Source organism: Montipora capricornis, chromosome 12, assembly GCF_036669925.1.
Source record: "Montipora capricornis isolate CH-2021 chromosome 12, ASM3666992v2, whole genome shotgun sequence".
Lineage (NCBI taxonomy): Eukaryota > Metazoa > Cnidaria > Anthozoa > Scleractinia > Acroporidae > Montipora > Montipora capricornis.
Genome location: NC_090894.1, coordinates 30,809,938 through 30,824,447, shown reverse-complemented (window position 1 = coordinate 30,824,447; position 14,510 = coordinate 30,809,938). Strand labels below are relative to the sequence as shown.

Genomic DNA, 14,510 nt, shown 5'->3' with positions numbered 1-14,510 from the left:
AGGACGTAAACAAAATCCAACACGATATAAACCACAATGAAGTTTTTCATGTAAACACGTCCGTTGGCCGAGCCAAGCCTGATATAAACAGGCTACACGTGCACTAACACTTGAAAGCTGATGCGGTTTAGTCAAGGTACATTTACAAGGACAGTGGCACTATTGCGCATTCCTCCCTCGCTCAAAAACTCCCGGTAAATGTGTTCTCTTTTGTCAAAGACCGATGCACTTTGTTGTTTCGCGACTCGTTACGCATGCTGACTACCTCTTCATCCCAACCTTCGACTTCAAACGAATTCCGAACAGCACACTTGGTCATCCCTGAAAATGAGATTGGACGTTTTGTATCATTTACACGACACAATATCTCATCTTAATGCTCACCGCTGTAAAAAGAATGAAAACAGGCGGAATTAGAGCTTAAGTTCAACGAGAAATAGTGTATCTGCGCTAAGCCGCGCTGATCTACAGTATTTAGGTCTAAAAACCCGCTTTGAAAACGATTAGCTTTCAGTTGTTTTGCTGGGTACCACTATGTGCATGCATGTACTTTAAAAATTCGGCTTGTCAGGAGGTTGTCTCGTTAGTCTAGAGGATATGATTATAGACCATTTTCATAAATGGCGACCTTTACATTCTTTTGTATTGATGTTAATTAGACCCACTGCCCTCATTTTGAAACAAATATTCTTTTGAAATTTGCTCGCCGTAGCGAGGCTAGAAAGTCTTAGTAGCATTAGAACAAGAGAATATATTTTATTTTGCCGCCATTGTGAAAGGTTTTTGAGAAACTGGATTGAGAAACCATCAATCGGGGTTCGACTCTCTGCCTCGCCGATTTTGAATCTTCTCAGCATGTTTAAAGTGTTTGTTTCTTTAAGTAGATTTAAAGGTTGAAGCAGATTGTACGTCGTGTAAGTTGAATAAAAAGTTTAAATCTCCGGATGGCCAAGTTTGCTTACAAACAGCGCAATCTCGTTCCCATAGCCTCTGTTACCCTTGTCCAGCCGAACGGGCGCTGGAGGAAACTCTGGTTTTCGATGAATAACTGCGCGTGCGTGAAGGGTCTTCTGACTATGCGGGAAAAGTCAGGCGTTAAGAAATACGGCTTTTTCCTCTAAAGTAGAGCTGTCTCTACTAAGGACACTCAGTAAGAGGCTTTAAAGAATATTTTGCACAATTCGAACGATACAATCTGTAACCTTTCGACTGATTTCAGGAAGTTGATAGCCGTACGTAGTTGACTTCCTTCGTTCCATAACAGAGATGAAACCGTTTATCAGCAGTCAATCAAACATGGCCCTTTTTCGATTTGACCAGAATCTCTCTTTCCCGACCGCTGGTCAAGGGAACGATGACTCTTGGAACGAGATTGCTAACAGTGTGATTTTTAAATCAAACAGGTACCTTTGCGAGTGAAGTTTTTACTCGATTCTCCAGTATGTCTGTGGTACTAGTACGCGAAAAAATTCGTGCCGAATCTGAAACCGAGAAATTGAAGAGTTTAGGTTTTGTCTGAGCCTCTTATCTTTTTGATCTTGTGTGAAAGAAAAGAGGTGTTTAAATGAAGTCTGGACTACTGTTTTGCTTTTTGGCAACTACGTGAAGGAGTAAGCGAGACATCAGCGCGGGATAGCGCTATACTAAGCCCGTTTTTTTTAGAAAATGGAATGGCATTTTCCACTCCATTGAACAGTCTCATAAATTCTTACTCGGAACGCAAATCAGAGAAAATGTCTCATTCCTGGATGGTCACCCTCTCAAGCCAACTTTGTACCTCTGTTAACGTCCCTCATGAACATTTCGCGCAAATTTAGGTGGAGTTTCTTTCCCACTAGACCCTATTTGCTCGACAGTTTGTTTTACAAAATCAGATCACGTGACAATACTCATCAGATTTGATCATGAAATTGGTGCTTGCTAACGTGAATATGTCCGACTGAAAGAAAATACCTTTACGTAAGGAAGTTAAGGTTCACACTGCAATCAGGTTGAGACTTGGTGCATCTCTGGTTTGGAGAATTTACGAATGTCGCTGATAGAATTGAATGACGCGTTTTTAATGTACCTTCACAGTTCTCAAAACAAGAGAAGCATCAAGCTGTGCCAGAAAATTAAAGACGAATAAGGGATTTAAAACTGTGGAACTGCGTCGTTGGGGAAAAACACGAAAAGTTAGCTTCATCAATCCAGTTGACAAAGGCAATGCAGACACTATCGGAAATATCTGCGAGATGGAAGTGTTTATGCTGCTGTTCTTATATCTTGCACGTGCTGCCGAAAATGAATTGTAAACGTCATGTTGTGGAGTCTTTTTATCCCTTGGTAAAAAAAAGGCGACTGGCGGAAGATTGTAGTGGACAACTCTTTCCGGACATTACTAAACCACGAAACTGCGAAACACTATGTATGACCCCATCATACATTGAATACTAACGAACTAAGGGTTGGATTTTGAGATTAAATATCGTTTTAGGCCAAGTTATTGCTTCTAATTCATTGAGAGGAGAAGATTAGGATTCAGAACAAGATTGAGATTAGGAGTAGTACGTTTTAGGCCTAATTAGACCTAAACTATATCTAATCCCTGTTAGTATTCAATGCATGGTGGGGTCATACATAGTGTTTCTCTGTTTCGTGGTCTAGAAATGCCCACCCTTTCCTTGATCCAGGAGCATCTTTTTGTTCAATTTCGTTTGGCCCAGTCGTGTTTCGTCTGCTTTTGCTCTGAAATAAACGTAATCTTGTTTCACGCCTTGTTATTCACAAGATTGAGATCCGCCGGTCTTTGGGCCACGGTAAAGAATGCTCGAAGTAGAGAGATTTCTTTGTTCTATTTTCGAAAGCCAATTTCTAGAGGCAGTTTTATGAAAATTGACTTTTTTGGCGAACGGAAAACACGAGAAGTGGCCTAAATTGTCGAAATGAAAGGTCCAAAATTTGCTGTTTCGTTTTGATTTCGAAGTGAAAATCACGACTGATCGCATCCACTCAATTTGGTAGATGACGTGACTTCGGTCGTTGTCTTGATACCTGTCATTTTGCGCGCTATACTTAGATGTTGCTTTTCCTTTATCTTGCAGGTATGTATGGACCAAATTAATAGATGTTGTTGACTGTCTAAGACAGCCTAATTATAGAATGAAGCGGACAGTTCCAAGCATGATCATAATTCGTGTTATTGGGTTTTGATTTTAATAAAGTGTTTTATTTGTGAGCGTTGTTGAAGTTTTGTCCTTACCCTTGCATGCAAGGCCACTTCGTTGTCGTTGTACCTTTTGAAACTGCCCAGTTGCAACAGTTTCAAGAAGGGATTGATTTATCTGTTGGTGTTTATAAAGCAACTGCAGCGACAACGCCAGACAGCAACAATATCATTGGTTTAAAGTGCCCCTATTACCAAAAAATCAATTCATATTTTTCTTTGGATTTCAAAACTGTGTTAACAAAACACTAAGTGACCCACGTTTTAAGCCTTGATTTCAAAAAGACACCTCTTTATTTGAACTGGAATTTTCCTATTTAATGGTCCGCCATTACTAACATTATGTTCTTGAGAGAGCTGGATCGAGGAGAAAATGACGTCAAAGGCTCACTAGTTTAAGAATGCAATACGTGTGTACGCTGCAAAATTAATATGCGGCACGGGGCTTTTGGGCTTTCAGACTTTTAAACTCACGCTTTGCATATATAATAAGCTGCGTTCACATGCTGAAATTTTAAGCTAGTGAGCCTCTGACGTCACGTTTCCCTGGATCCAACCGTCTGAGTTCCAATCGGTCAGTTTTGAACGTGAGTAATGGCGGACCGTGAAATCCAAAACTTACACTCAAAGTAAACGGCCTTCTGATGAAAATCAAAGCTCAAAATTTTGCCAGTCAGGTGTTAAGCAAACACACTTTCAAAATCTGAAGGAAAAAAGGAAGTGGTTTTTTTGATCACAGGGGCACTTTAAACGCAACATTTCATTCGTTGCAGCAAAATAAAATATTTTGAATACATCTTGAAAAGAAGAAAAAAAAAAACAGGAGGTTGACCCTTTGACGTTTCCCTGAAAATAAAGTTTAAAAAGGTGCATTTCTTTCTAAAGAGTGGAAATATTTACAGCAAAAGTATATTTGGAGAAACAAAGAAAACTGTGATAGGACTCTAAAAGGGCTTTTCTCAGCTTCGATCACTGACCTCCGTTAGATTCTGCATATCGCGCACCGGAGCGATCTGATTGGATGAATTTCATCTTAGGCGGGATTTTCGTCTATGAAAATTGTTTCACGGCACGCAATGCCTGTAGGGTGAACGTGGGCCCTCAATTTCTGTGATAAAGTGTTTTCACTCACGTGATCAGTAACCTTGTTTTTCCACCGAAACAAAAGAAAACGTTTGTATGACAATAGAGCTCAATTCCCGGAGGATTAGTTGACTACACCAATATGGCCGCCGATCCATTGTTGAGGTACACGAGAAACCCATAAGGGTTGAAACGTGTAACGGCCCCTTGTGTGCTAGGAAACAAGCTTGTGAATATTCGATTTGCTAAGTACCATATTTGGAACAACAAGAGCGAGGGGTTTCCAAATATGGTACTTAGCACTGAAACATTCAACCAATCAGTTCGCACTGAATATTCGGAAGCTGTGAAGGCGCGTTACACGTTTCAACCCTTATGGGTTTCTGGGTACACCAACATGACCGCCGTGAAGTCACGTTTAAACGCTCTTTAGGTTACCTTGAGGACGGTCCTACTATTGTTATTGCGCATACGTTCTGCGCATCTCGAGAAACTCTGGTTTCCTATTAGTGATGCTTACTAATACAGTGATATTTTCGCGTGGTTTAAAACTATCCGGAGAAAGTAGATCTTTGTAAGTTCTTTTGGTATCCAAAAAGAAAATTGGGGGTAACCATGCATTTTTGAGAGATAATTAAGCTTTAATCTGAGAAAGATGCCATGCATTGGTTTGTATTTAAAGCTTTTTACAAATATTATTCATCAACTATCTTTGAAAAATGAGTGGTTACCCCCAATTTTCTTTTTGGATTTCAATAACACTTGTTAAGATCTACTTTTCCTGAATAATCATAAATCAGGGCAAAAATGCCTTTGAATTAGTAGGCGCCGACCTTAACGACCGTAATTTTTTCTAAAAACCGCCTTTTTCTTGCAGAGGCTCAAACCAGTTTCAACACTTTCAACAAACTGTAGTAAACTACCCAGCTGTTTCACATAGCGGGGATGTTATTGTACCATATGAAACCCCAACAATTCACAACTTGCACAAATCCCATGCACCCCCAAAAATCTGCATAGGCATTGTTTTCGACTTCTCTTGGGACATTTTCATGTCCAAGGAGAAATTGCAAACAATTGTAATAGAAAAGTTTTGGGGGGTAATAGAGGTGTATTATGGGATTGTGCAAGTTGTGAATTGCTTAACAAGATGCATTCACTGATGTAACGTTCGGGTTGCCATGACAACAAAAATACATTAAAACACACTCCAAATTTTGTCTAAGTAACGAAATCGGTAACTCCCAATTTTTCCTTCTCTGGAGTTATTAACAACCTAAGGTAAAATTCTCTGGAGCGGACTCCTAGCAACTCTCAGAATTTGATGGTTTGTATCTGACGTCACGGCGGCCAACTAAACTTCGTTATGAAGCAAATACTACCAAAGTAAATAGACCTTTCTGCAGATACGGCGGCCATTTTGATTTCCGTTGTTTCAAAAGACGAGCAATCTCTTCCCAAGAGTCCGCTCCTTCTTTTGGTTAGCACCAAGAACACGGACTCTGGCCAGAGCCCGCGTTCTTGGTGCTGACCAAAAGAAAAGCAGACTGGGGACGAGATTGCATTATGAGATGCTCAGGGGGCAAATTAATATGTATTTGCCCGCTAGGCATCCCATAATAGCTATTCGAAACAATAGAAATCAAAATAACCGCCGTATCTGGAAAGGAAAGGAAAGGAAAGGAAACGAAAGGAACGTTATTTAAGTGTCTAGTCGTTCTAGCGCTGGGGACACTGTGAAGTGAAATTTTAAAACAATGAAAGTAAAGCAAGTCAAATGTTGGTTTTTGATCACCTCCGACATTTTCTGCAAAAATGAAACGTCTAATTTTGTCTCCACTCCACAACAAAAAGCTATACAAGCATCGCTGAACCAAATAAATTTATTTTAGGAGGGCCTAGCGAGAACCAACCTGAACACTGTACTAACAAATTACAAAAAAATTATATGACAAGTCCTTACAAAACAGCGAGGGATAAGGCCATATCCAGACGAGTAGGTCATTTTGACCCACAACTCCAAGTAGGCACTCAGGGTTGCTGCCAGTCAGGCTGGTAAACTCAACTCTCTTACTATTTCACAATGCACTTGGCCTGCATCCCCAAATAAGCTCTCAGGCGTCTTGTGCCAGTTAGGCTGGGGAATATCGACTCAGCTCTATTCACAATGCCCTTGGCCTCCATTCCCGAATAAGCTCTCAGGATTATAGTGCCAGTAAGGCTGGGAAACATCACCTCCGACATTACGGGCGCGTTCGATTGACCCTATTCTGGAAAAAGAATACGTGGAGTGATGATTAAAACGATATGTTTGGCCTGTTTCAAAGCAGCAAGGATAATGAAAATATGTTTAAAACAGCATTTTAGCAGATGTTTGACGATCTTAATGTGAACGATGAAGTGATAGACGAATTGGATCATATATGAACTGAGGATATGAAATCAAGTGAAGCTATGATCCTCGCAGTTGTGAACGCAATTTTTGCAATTTCGTAGAGAAGCCACTATGAACCCACAAATGACCAGCTCCTAATTATAACGTCAGTGGCTTCATAGCTCATTTGGTTAGAACGTCGCACCGGTATCGCGAGGTCACGGGTTCAAATCCCGTTGAAGTCCTGAATTTTTCAGGCTTCTCTACGCAATTGCAAAAAAATGCGTTCACAACTGTGAAGATCATAGCTTCACTTGATTTTAATGTGAATCTCCGTAAAAACGAAGGATTTCGAACTTATATTCCATGTATTCCTATTCCGGAAAACGGTCAATCGAACGCACCCTACATTTGACTATAAGATAATGAAGCTATCGCACACTGCAGTACATGCATCTGGCCTCCTACCCCAAATAAGCTCTCGGGCTTAGTGCCAGTTAGGCTAGGGAACATCAACTCTGACATACGTGGCAATATATAACATACAATACGATATAAGCCTGTATATACAAAAGTCGATAGAAAGGAACGGAAATCCTAAAAACTAGCAGAGCTGAGCAACCGCTAACAAAAAAAATGCGGTTAAAACGAAGGCCAGAAATAACCTGCAAGAAAAAACTCCCGTTAGGGGAAAAAATGTGCAGGAAATCTGGGTAGGAACCATGGCCGAGTTAGAAGCCCATCCTACAAAGGCTTTACAAAAGTGAAAAAATGGAAGAGCCGATCCTAACAAACTGAAATGCTCCTGAAAAAGAAAAAAATCAAACGAAACGAACGCAAAGTAAAGAACGCGGTTGGCTCTGAGGCCTAGATGACATTCACGTGTTATACCCTTTCTTTTATACCCCAACACCGCTACCCATGATGATGCCCCAGTTCGCTCGCTCATTCGTCAGTTGTATTGCCATCCAACATGGCGGCCGTGTCACGTGGGTGCAAACCAAGAATATGTTAAGGTTGGTCTTAATCCACTCCAGTTATATATATATCTATTTTTCAATTTTGCAGGGAACTTTAGCTGAGCCCGCTAATGACTTTTAAGCAAATAAAAAAAAAATGAGGATAGCCGAGTTCGTTTTTTAGATTTAAGCCATTATAATAAATACTGTTTAAAAAACGAGCAGCAGTGTTTTAGAGCCGGAACACGTGCTGCAAGTTTTTTAAACGACTTCAAAACATTCCGCAAAAAGCGTGTCCCTCGGGAGTCCGAACGAGGGGTCAAAATGTGATGGGAAGAAATCAGGGAGCTTCAGCAACAACGACGGGAACGGCAACGAGAACGTCCTTTCAAAGCATAAATTCTCATTATTGTTATCACTTCTCGACTATTCCAAGCTTTTTAATGTGACAAACGTATGGCAGTCCCCGCTCAAAGAAAACGTTATGCGCGGCGCTTAATTTAGGGGAGAAAATGAAAATTTATCTTCAAGTGCTAAAGCCTGCGGCACACGGTGAGGAAAAAGCTGAACTCGGTCAAACAAACGTCCAATAAAATACATGGCATTCTCACTTGGCATCAGTGGCAACGTAATTTCTTCCTTCGACGCCATCTTAAACCACTGAAGTCACGTGAGAATGCCATGTATTTTATTGGACGCTTGCTTGACCGAGCTCAGCTCGATTCTCACGATGGCCGTGCACAGTGACGAATTTGCCTCGCGAGGCCAAAAATATCAAACATGTTTGATTTTATCCTCACGGTCTCGTGAGGCGAATTTCTCACCACAATTTCCCCGCAGATAGCGTATTCTGTTTTTTACAAGAATATTCCGTCCAGTCCCGTTCTTTGCGGCTACAAAACTCGGCGCCAATATGAGACGTTAGAGAGATTAAAGGCGCTGTTACACTGTGCAATTTTTCATGCAACTTAATTAATTGTCTCAATTGTCTCACAACGCCATTTCTACAAACTTCCTCACATTAAGGCCTGTTTAAACTGTCTCAACATTTGACCAACATTCGTTCAACAAAAGTTGAACGGATGTTGGGCAATGTTGGACGCAAAAACAAAGTTGTGCGGAGGCCGTTCAAACATTGCGCCAACATTGCGCCAACAAAAGAACCAACACTCTCGCGAAATTTGAATGTGAGGAGCTAAGAACTAGAAACCAGTCTCTCTCGTCCAGATAAACTACGCCATATTGACTTTTGCGGCCTGATGTGAGCATGCGTGTGTTCTACAATTGTTGAACAGAGTGTTCAAACGGCTTCAACACCATTCAACATTTTCGAGAACAAAGGAAAAGTTGAATCGATGTTGAATGAAAGTTTAAACCGATTTAAATTTGATTCAACGCGCTTTCAACACGCTTTCAACATTCTTCACGCTATCAACAATGTTGGACGACCTGTTCAAACGCATCGAACATTCGGTTCAACCAAGAGAAAATGAGGGGACAGAGAAGGAAGCTCCCGGTCCAGCCCTTGGGATATGTCATGTCCACGAAAGTTATTTTTAGACGAGCGGAAGTCTTCCGAGACGTCCGCATACAAGCCAACCTCGGTCCGATGTTTGAAAAAATATATATATTCATAAGCCTTCCGCGTGCGCCATCATTTTCTCTTTTCACTAAGAACCTGAGAGCGAAGCAAGACTGCATGCGGACGTCTCGGAAGACAGACTTTCCCCAGAACAAAGACTTCCGCTCGTCTAAAAATAACTTTCGTGGACATAACATATCCCGGCCAACGCCTTGAGCCTCCCTCTCTGTCCCCTCATTTTCTCTTGGTTCAACAAAGTGTTGAATGCATGTTGAAGCAAATGTTGAAACCGTTTAAACGGGCCTTTACGATACAAGTTGTTTTACGGGTGTTACACTGAGCAACGTTTCGTGCAACCAGTCGTGTTTCCATGATCACATGAAGTTAAAGGAACATTTTCATTGGCTGGTGCCGCAAACCGTTGCGAAACAAGTTGCAGGACAAATGTGACACAGCGCAATGATTAAAAAATTCCTTGCAACCGCTGCGGAAAGTAAAACTCAATTGTACTTTCCGCGATGGTTTCTGCAATTGGTCTCGCAACGTTTTTGGCAGTTGCAAGGTATGCTACATTGGGCAATGATTCGGGCAACTTGTCTCGCAATGGCGTTGTGAGACAAGTTACACGAGAAATTGCACAGTGTAACAGCGCCTTCAGCATCACCAGTTTATGGCAAACGGCAAACGTCGAAATAAAATTTGCGTTCAGCAAAAAATGGAAGAAACTGGTTTGATATCCGGGTTTGATATGAGCTCATTTCTTGCGTTTTAACAGCAGGTATCAAGTAACTCTTCAAAAGAGAGAGCCGAGTTAGAAGAAGAAGAAGAAGAGAACTTTCATGCATTTGTGACAAGCAGCAGCCCACCGTTTTTCGTTGGTCGTTTCACGTAAACACGATGCTCTCTATTGCCGCTGGCCAAAAAACGTAGAGTTTGAGACACAACAGGCATTAATGGACTAACGATAGGAGACAAGCAAAAGGAGAGAAAATAACGAGAAAAAACTACGCTGCATGTACTTTTGAGTACCTGGCAAACCAGTACTGGCGCAGTTGGGACAAACAGAAAAAAAATTTTTCTCATTTGTAATAAGAATTTCTCTTGACCAAACGTCTATAAATGAACGCTACCCTCCGTGACGAATTAAAATCGTTTCGCTCGAAATGAAAATCCATTCGTACTAACGGAAAAGTTATTCGCCCAGTCCACCCGATCTGTTCCGTTGGATAAGCTTTAAATTTAGCTGGTCTTAGTTCTGATGTTACGCATGGGGTTAACTGACTTTTATTTCAGGGGAACGGGTTTTCGTTTCGGGCGAACTGGCCTCTGGCAGGAGCTCATCAAGGGAAGCGAGCCTTTATCTCCACTAAGTCCTTGAGTCAACCCTTTCCCGAGTAAATTTTTAAGTACAGGTTTTTCCAGCGAAAAGTATCATATTTCCCTTGACGCTGAGAATCAGCAAAATTTATAAAAGGCCTGGCCCCAGTTGTTCAAAGGGTGGATAACGCTATCCACCGCATAAATCGCTATCCATAGGATAGCGCAATTGGTTTTGCTATAACTTATCCAGTGGATAATGACGATAATGATTTATCCGACGGATAAGCGTTATCTATAGGCTTGGGGAATGCTTGGGGATGATTTGGCTGAGTTGCAACTGCTAACCTCAGACCCAAACTCTCTCGGCTGGGCGTTTGAATGAATGAAATTTGGACAGCTTTCATAACAAAACCATGTGCGGGAAGGTCTGGCGTTACTATTTATTATCCCTTAGCTTTTTGTGAAGCAGGGCATTGGAAATGTAGATGAAAATCTTTTCAAGAAATGAGCCTGGGTGACTTTCCCAGATGGTGCGTGATCAATGCGTTTTTCATTATCGTCTTCGACTCCTTTGGAATGTTTTGGAAGTCTTCCGGAGAAGCATACCTCCCAAACTACGACTTCTATCATAATCTTTCCACGATGAGTGAGTGGCTCCGCCATTTTTCTGGACAATATTCCGAATTTGTAGACATAGAGTTGCAGTATCGTTCCCGCTTAGGATTGTCTCAATACGTTGTTCACCTAACGAATTTATCACATCACAATCAAAACTCGATGGACACGAGATCAAGACTTCTGCTCTCTTTCGGTGAACACGCTGCGGAGTTTTTCCCGGTACAAAGTATGTTTTATTTACTGGACAATATCACCAAGGGCTTCGATTTTTCACCGAGGTCCTTCGAGGGACGTTTTACTCGCTTCGTACTGAATAATTTTGATTTATATCTGGTGACCATCTTAAACCCAGACGGCAGAATGCTCATTGAAAGAACCAAAGATCATTGTTGGATTGGTACAGTCAACAATGTTGATCTTAATGCTGATTTTGGCGATAAAGAATCATCAAGAAGCATGGCAGGTTTGTTGACTTTGCTTAATTTGTTTGTCTTTCGTGACGCACTTACTGTTCTGCTGTAGCTTTCTTTTGTTGTTTTTTTTTTTTTTTGCTAGCCATTTTTCATTTTTTGTTTTGAGTTGTGTGTATAAGCTGACCCTTTAAGATAATCGTTTATTACTAACCTAAGTAAGGCTGCCCTATCGTTTTAGCCCTTAATGGGCTAATCATATACGACGTAATATTATATTATTTACAGATTTTAGATTTCGCGAAAAATGTTTGGTTTTATTTTCAAAAAGGGGAGATGTAATAATATTACCATATCGTATATGATTGACGTGTAATTTTATATACGGACGTAAGTATATAAAATTACCCTCTTGTATGATTCGAACCAGATTAATATGGGGCGCCGATTGTAAAATAATTTATTTACCGTAATATTCTCATTTTTTCATCATTTAATAAATAAGTTTTTTTGATATGATACCATACTTTATTATTTGATATAATACATCCTGATTTCAAATCAGTCGTTTATTATTTGATGTAAGAAGTCCTGATTTCAAATCATGTGTTTATGATTTGATACAATAAATCCTGTTTTCATATCATGCGTCTATGATTTGAAATCAGGACTTAATGATTTAAATCTAACTTTTTGATTTGATTTGATGCCCCAGAGAAATCATGATTTAACTAAATAAGTATGATTTAACTTAATACCTAATCGGTGCGAGCGAGTACATGTGACAAGTCACACGATCATCTATTGCGCGGGAAAACACAAACATGTCGGATGAACTTTCAAGGTCAATTGCTTCTGCCATATCCCAGGCAATCCCAGGCAGTTCAAAGGGCGGTCGATGAGGCTCTATCACGTCTTCCAAGTCAGGGCGTCACTTCAACCAGTTCAAGCTCCACCTCAAGCTTGACCTCGACCACCACATCGAGCTCAAATTCAAATTCTCAAGAGGTACGTACATGTGGTGGCCGACAAACGGTCATTGTGTTCGTCTGGAATCTCGTGTGTTATTTAATACTGAATATTTGGCCAGTCTTACTGTAGTGTTCGATGCTGGTTTCTGTGGATTGCATGTTGTTCCAGCAGCTCTATAAAAGTTGCGTTTGGAACAGAAATACTCCGCCTTTTACACATTGTATTTTCTCACCGTTGCGTGACTTCGTTGATCAACAAAGTTACGAAACGGTGAGAAAATACAATCTATAAAAGGCGGGGGATTTCCGTATTTTCTCACCGTTGCGTGACTTCGTTGATCAACAAAGTCACGCAACGGTGAGAAAATACAATGTGTAAAAGGCGGGGGATTTCCGTTCCAAACGCAACTTTTATAGAGCTGCTGGAACAACATGCAGTCCACAGAAACCAGCATCAAACACTACAGTAAGACAGGAAAAATGAAAATGGCCAAATATTCAGTATTAAATAACACACGAGATTCCAGACGAACACAATGACCGTTTGTCGGCCAGCACATGTATGTACCTCTTGAGAATTTGAATTTGAGCTCGATGTGGTGGTCGAGGTGGAGCTTGAGGTGGAGCTTGAACTGGTTGAAGTGACGCCCTGACTTGGAAGACGTGATAGAGCTTCATCGACTGCCCTTTGAACTGCCTGGGATTGCCTGGGATATGGCAGAAGCAATTGACCTTGAAAGTTCATCCGACATGTTTGTGTTTTCCCGCGCAATAGATAATCGTGTGACTTGTCACATGTACTCGCTCGCACCGATTAGGTATTAAGTTAAATCATGATTTCTCTGATATCAAATCTAAAAGTTAGATTTAAATCATGAAGTCCTGATTTCAAATCATAGACACATGATATGAAAACAGGATTTATTGTATCAAATCATAAACACATGATTTGAAATCAGGACTTCTTACATCAAATAATAAACGACTGATTTGAAATCAGGATGTATCATATCAAATAATAAAGTATGGTATCATATCAAAAAAACTTATTTATTAAATAATGAGAAAATTGAGAATATCAAGGTAAATAATTTATTTACAATCGGCACCCCATAGATTAATAAATCCTTGAGCTGATCAACAAATACAGTTCAGTCGTTGCCGTTCTTTCTTAAACCAAGTTTATTACAATGGTTATTTTGGGCAGCCTGTACTCTTTCCCTTTTTAAAGGAATATGTATATATATATTTTTTAAATCATGTAAATTAATTTATAATTTACACATAACATGAGAATTTTATTCCATAAAGCTCATTTGTACAAATCTATACGCTTTATTTTCACATGTGGAAAAGGTTTATACAGCCAATCAGAATGGCATCCAGCTATTTCACATGTGGAAGTATAACCAATCAACGATAGCGTAAAGGTGTTTCCATGGCAATCACTCGTGCATCTCGTGCATCTCGTGCAAATCGTACTTTGTTATTGAATTAAATTAAATTTGCATTTGGTTCTATTGTTAGTGAGTTTTTGTTTCTAATTTGCGTTCAGAAAACTATTTTAATGAAAATTCTCGTCTTATGTGTAATAAACAGTTCACGACATAGAAAGTGCTTTGTATGGGGTTTTATTCACACATTGAAAGGTGCTTCCCGGCTTGGCGAATGTGTTTTTTGAAGTTTGTCAACACAAAGGAGGCTTGACTGTGATCGGACGACTGTGTCAATGCAGTCTTGTTTGGAGACCCAGGGGAATAAAGAAATGTGCGGTTGACAAACTACATTTTGGGGCAAATTGCCTGGGAGATACTAGTCCTGTATTGCTCTGATGACTCCACACAAATCCTTCTGAATTTCAAGATTCATTTCCTAATGTTATGAACTGAGTCAAATTTGGAAGGATTTGTACGGAGTCATCAGAGCAATATATATAGATCTGCCTGTGGGCTAATATCTCAAAGACATTTTGCCCTGAAATGCTGATT

The 14,510-nt window shown here is 40.3% G+C and overlaps 1 protein-coding gene across 1 annotated transcript in view; it reads left to right on the top strand.

Annotated features, from left to right (window-relative positions):
- Window positions 1-10,912: 10,912 nt before the first annotated feature.
- LOC138027581 (carboxypeptidase O-like) overlaps window positions 10,913-14,510 on the top strand; it is an 87,076-nt gene continuing 83,478 nt past the window's right edge. Inside the window, exon 1 of the mRNA XM_068875123.1 lies at window positions 10,913-11,604. Coding sequence (XP_068731224.1) covers window positions 11,028-11,604 — 577 coding nt within the window. The 5' untranslated portion in view covers window positions 10,913-11,027. The remainder of the gene's footprint in view (window positions 11,605-14,510) is intronic.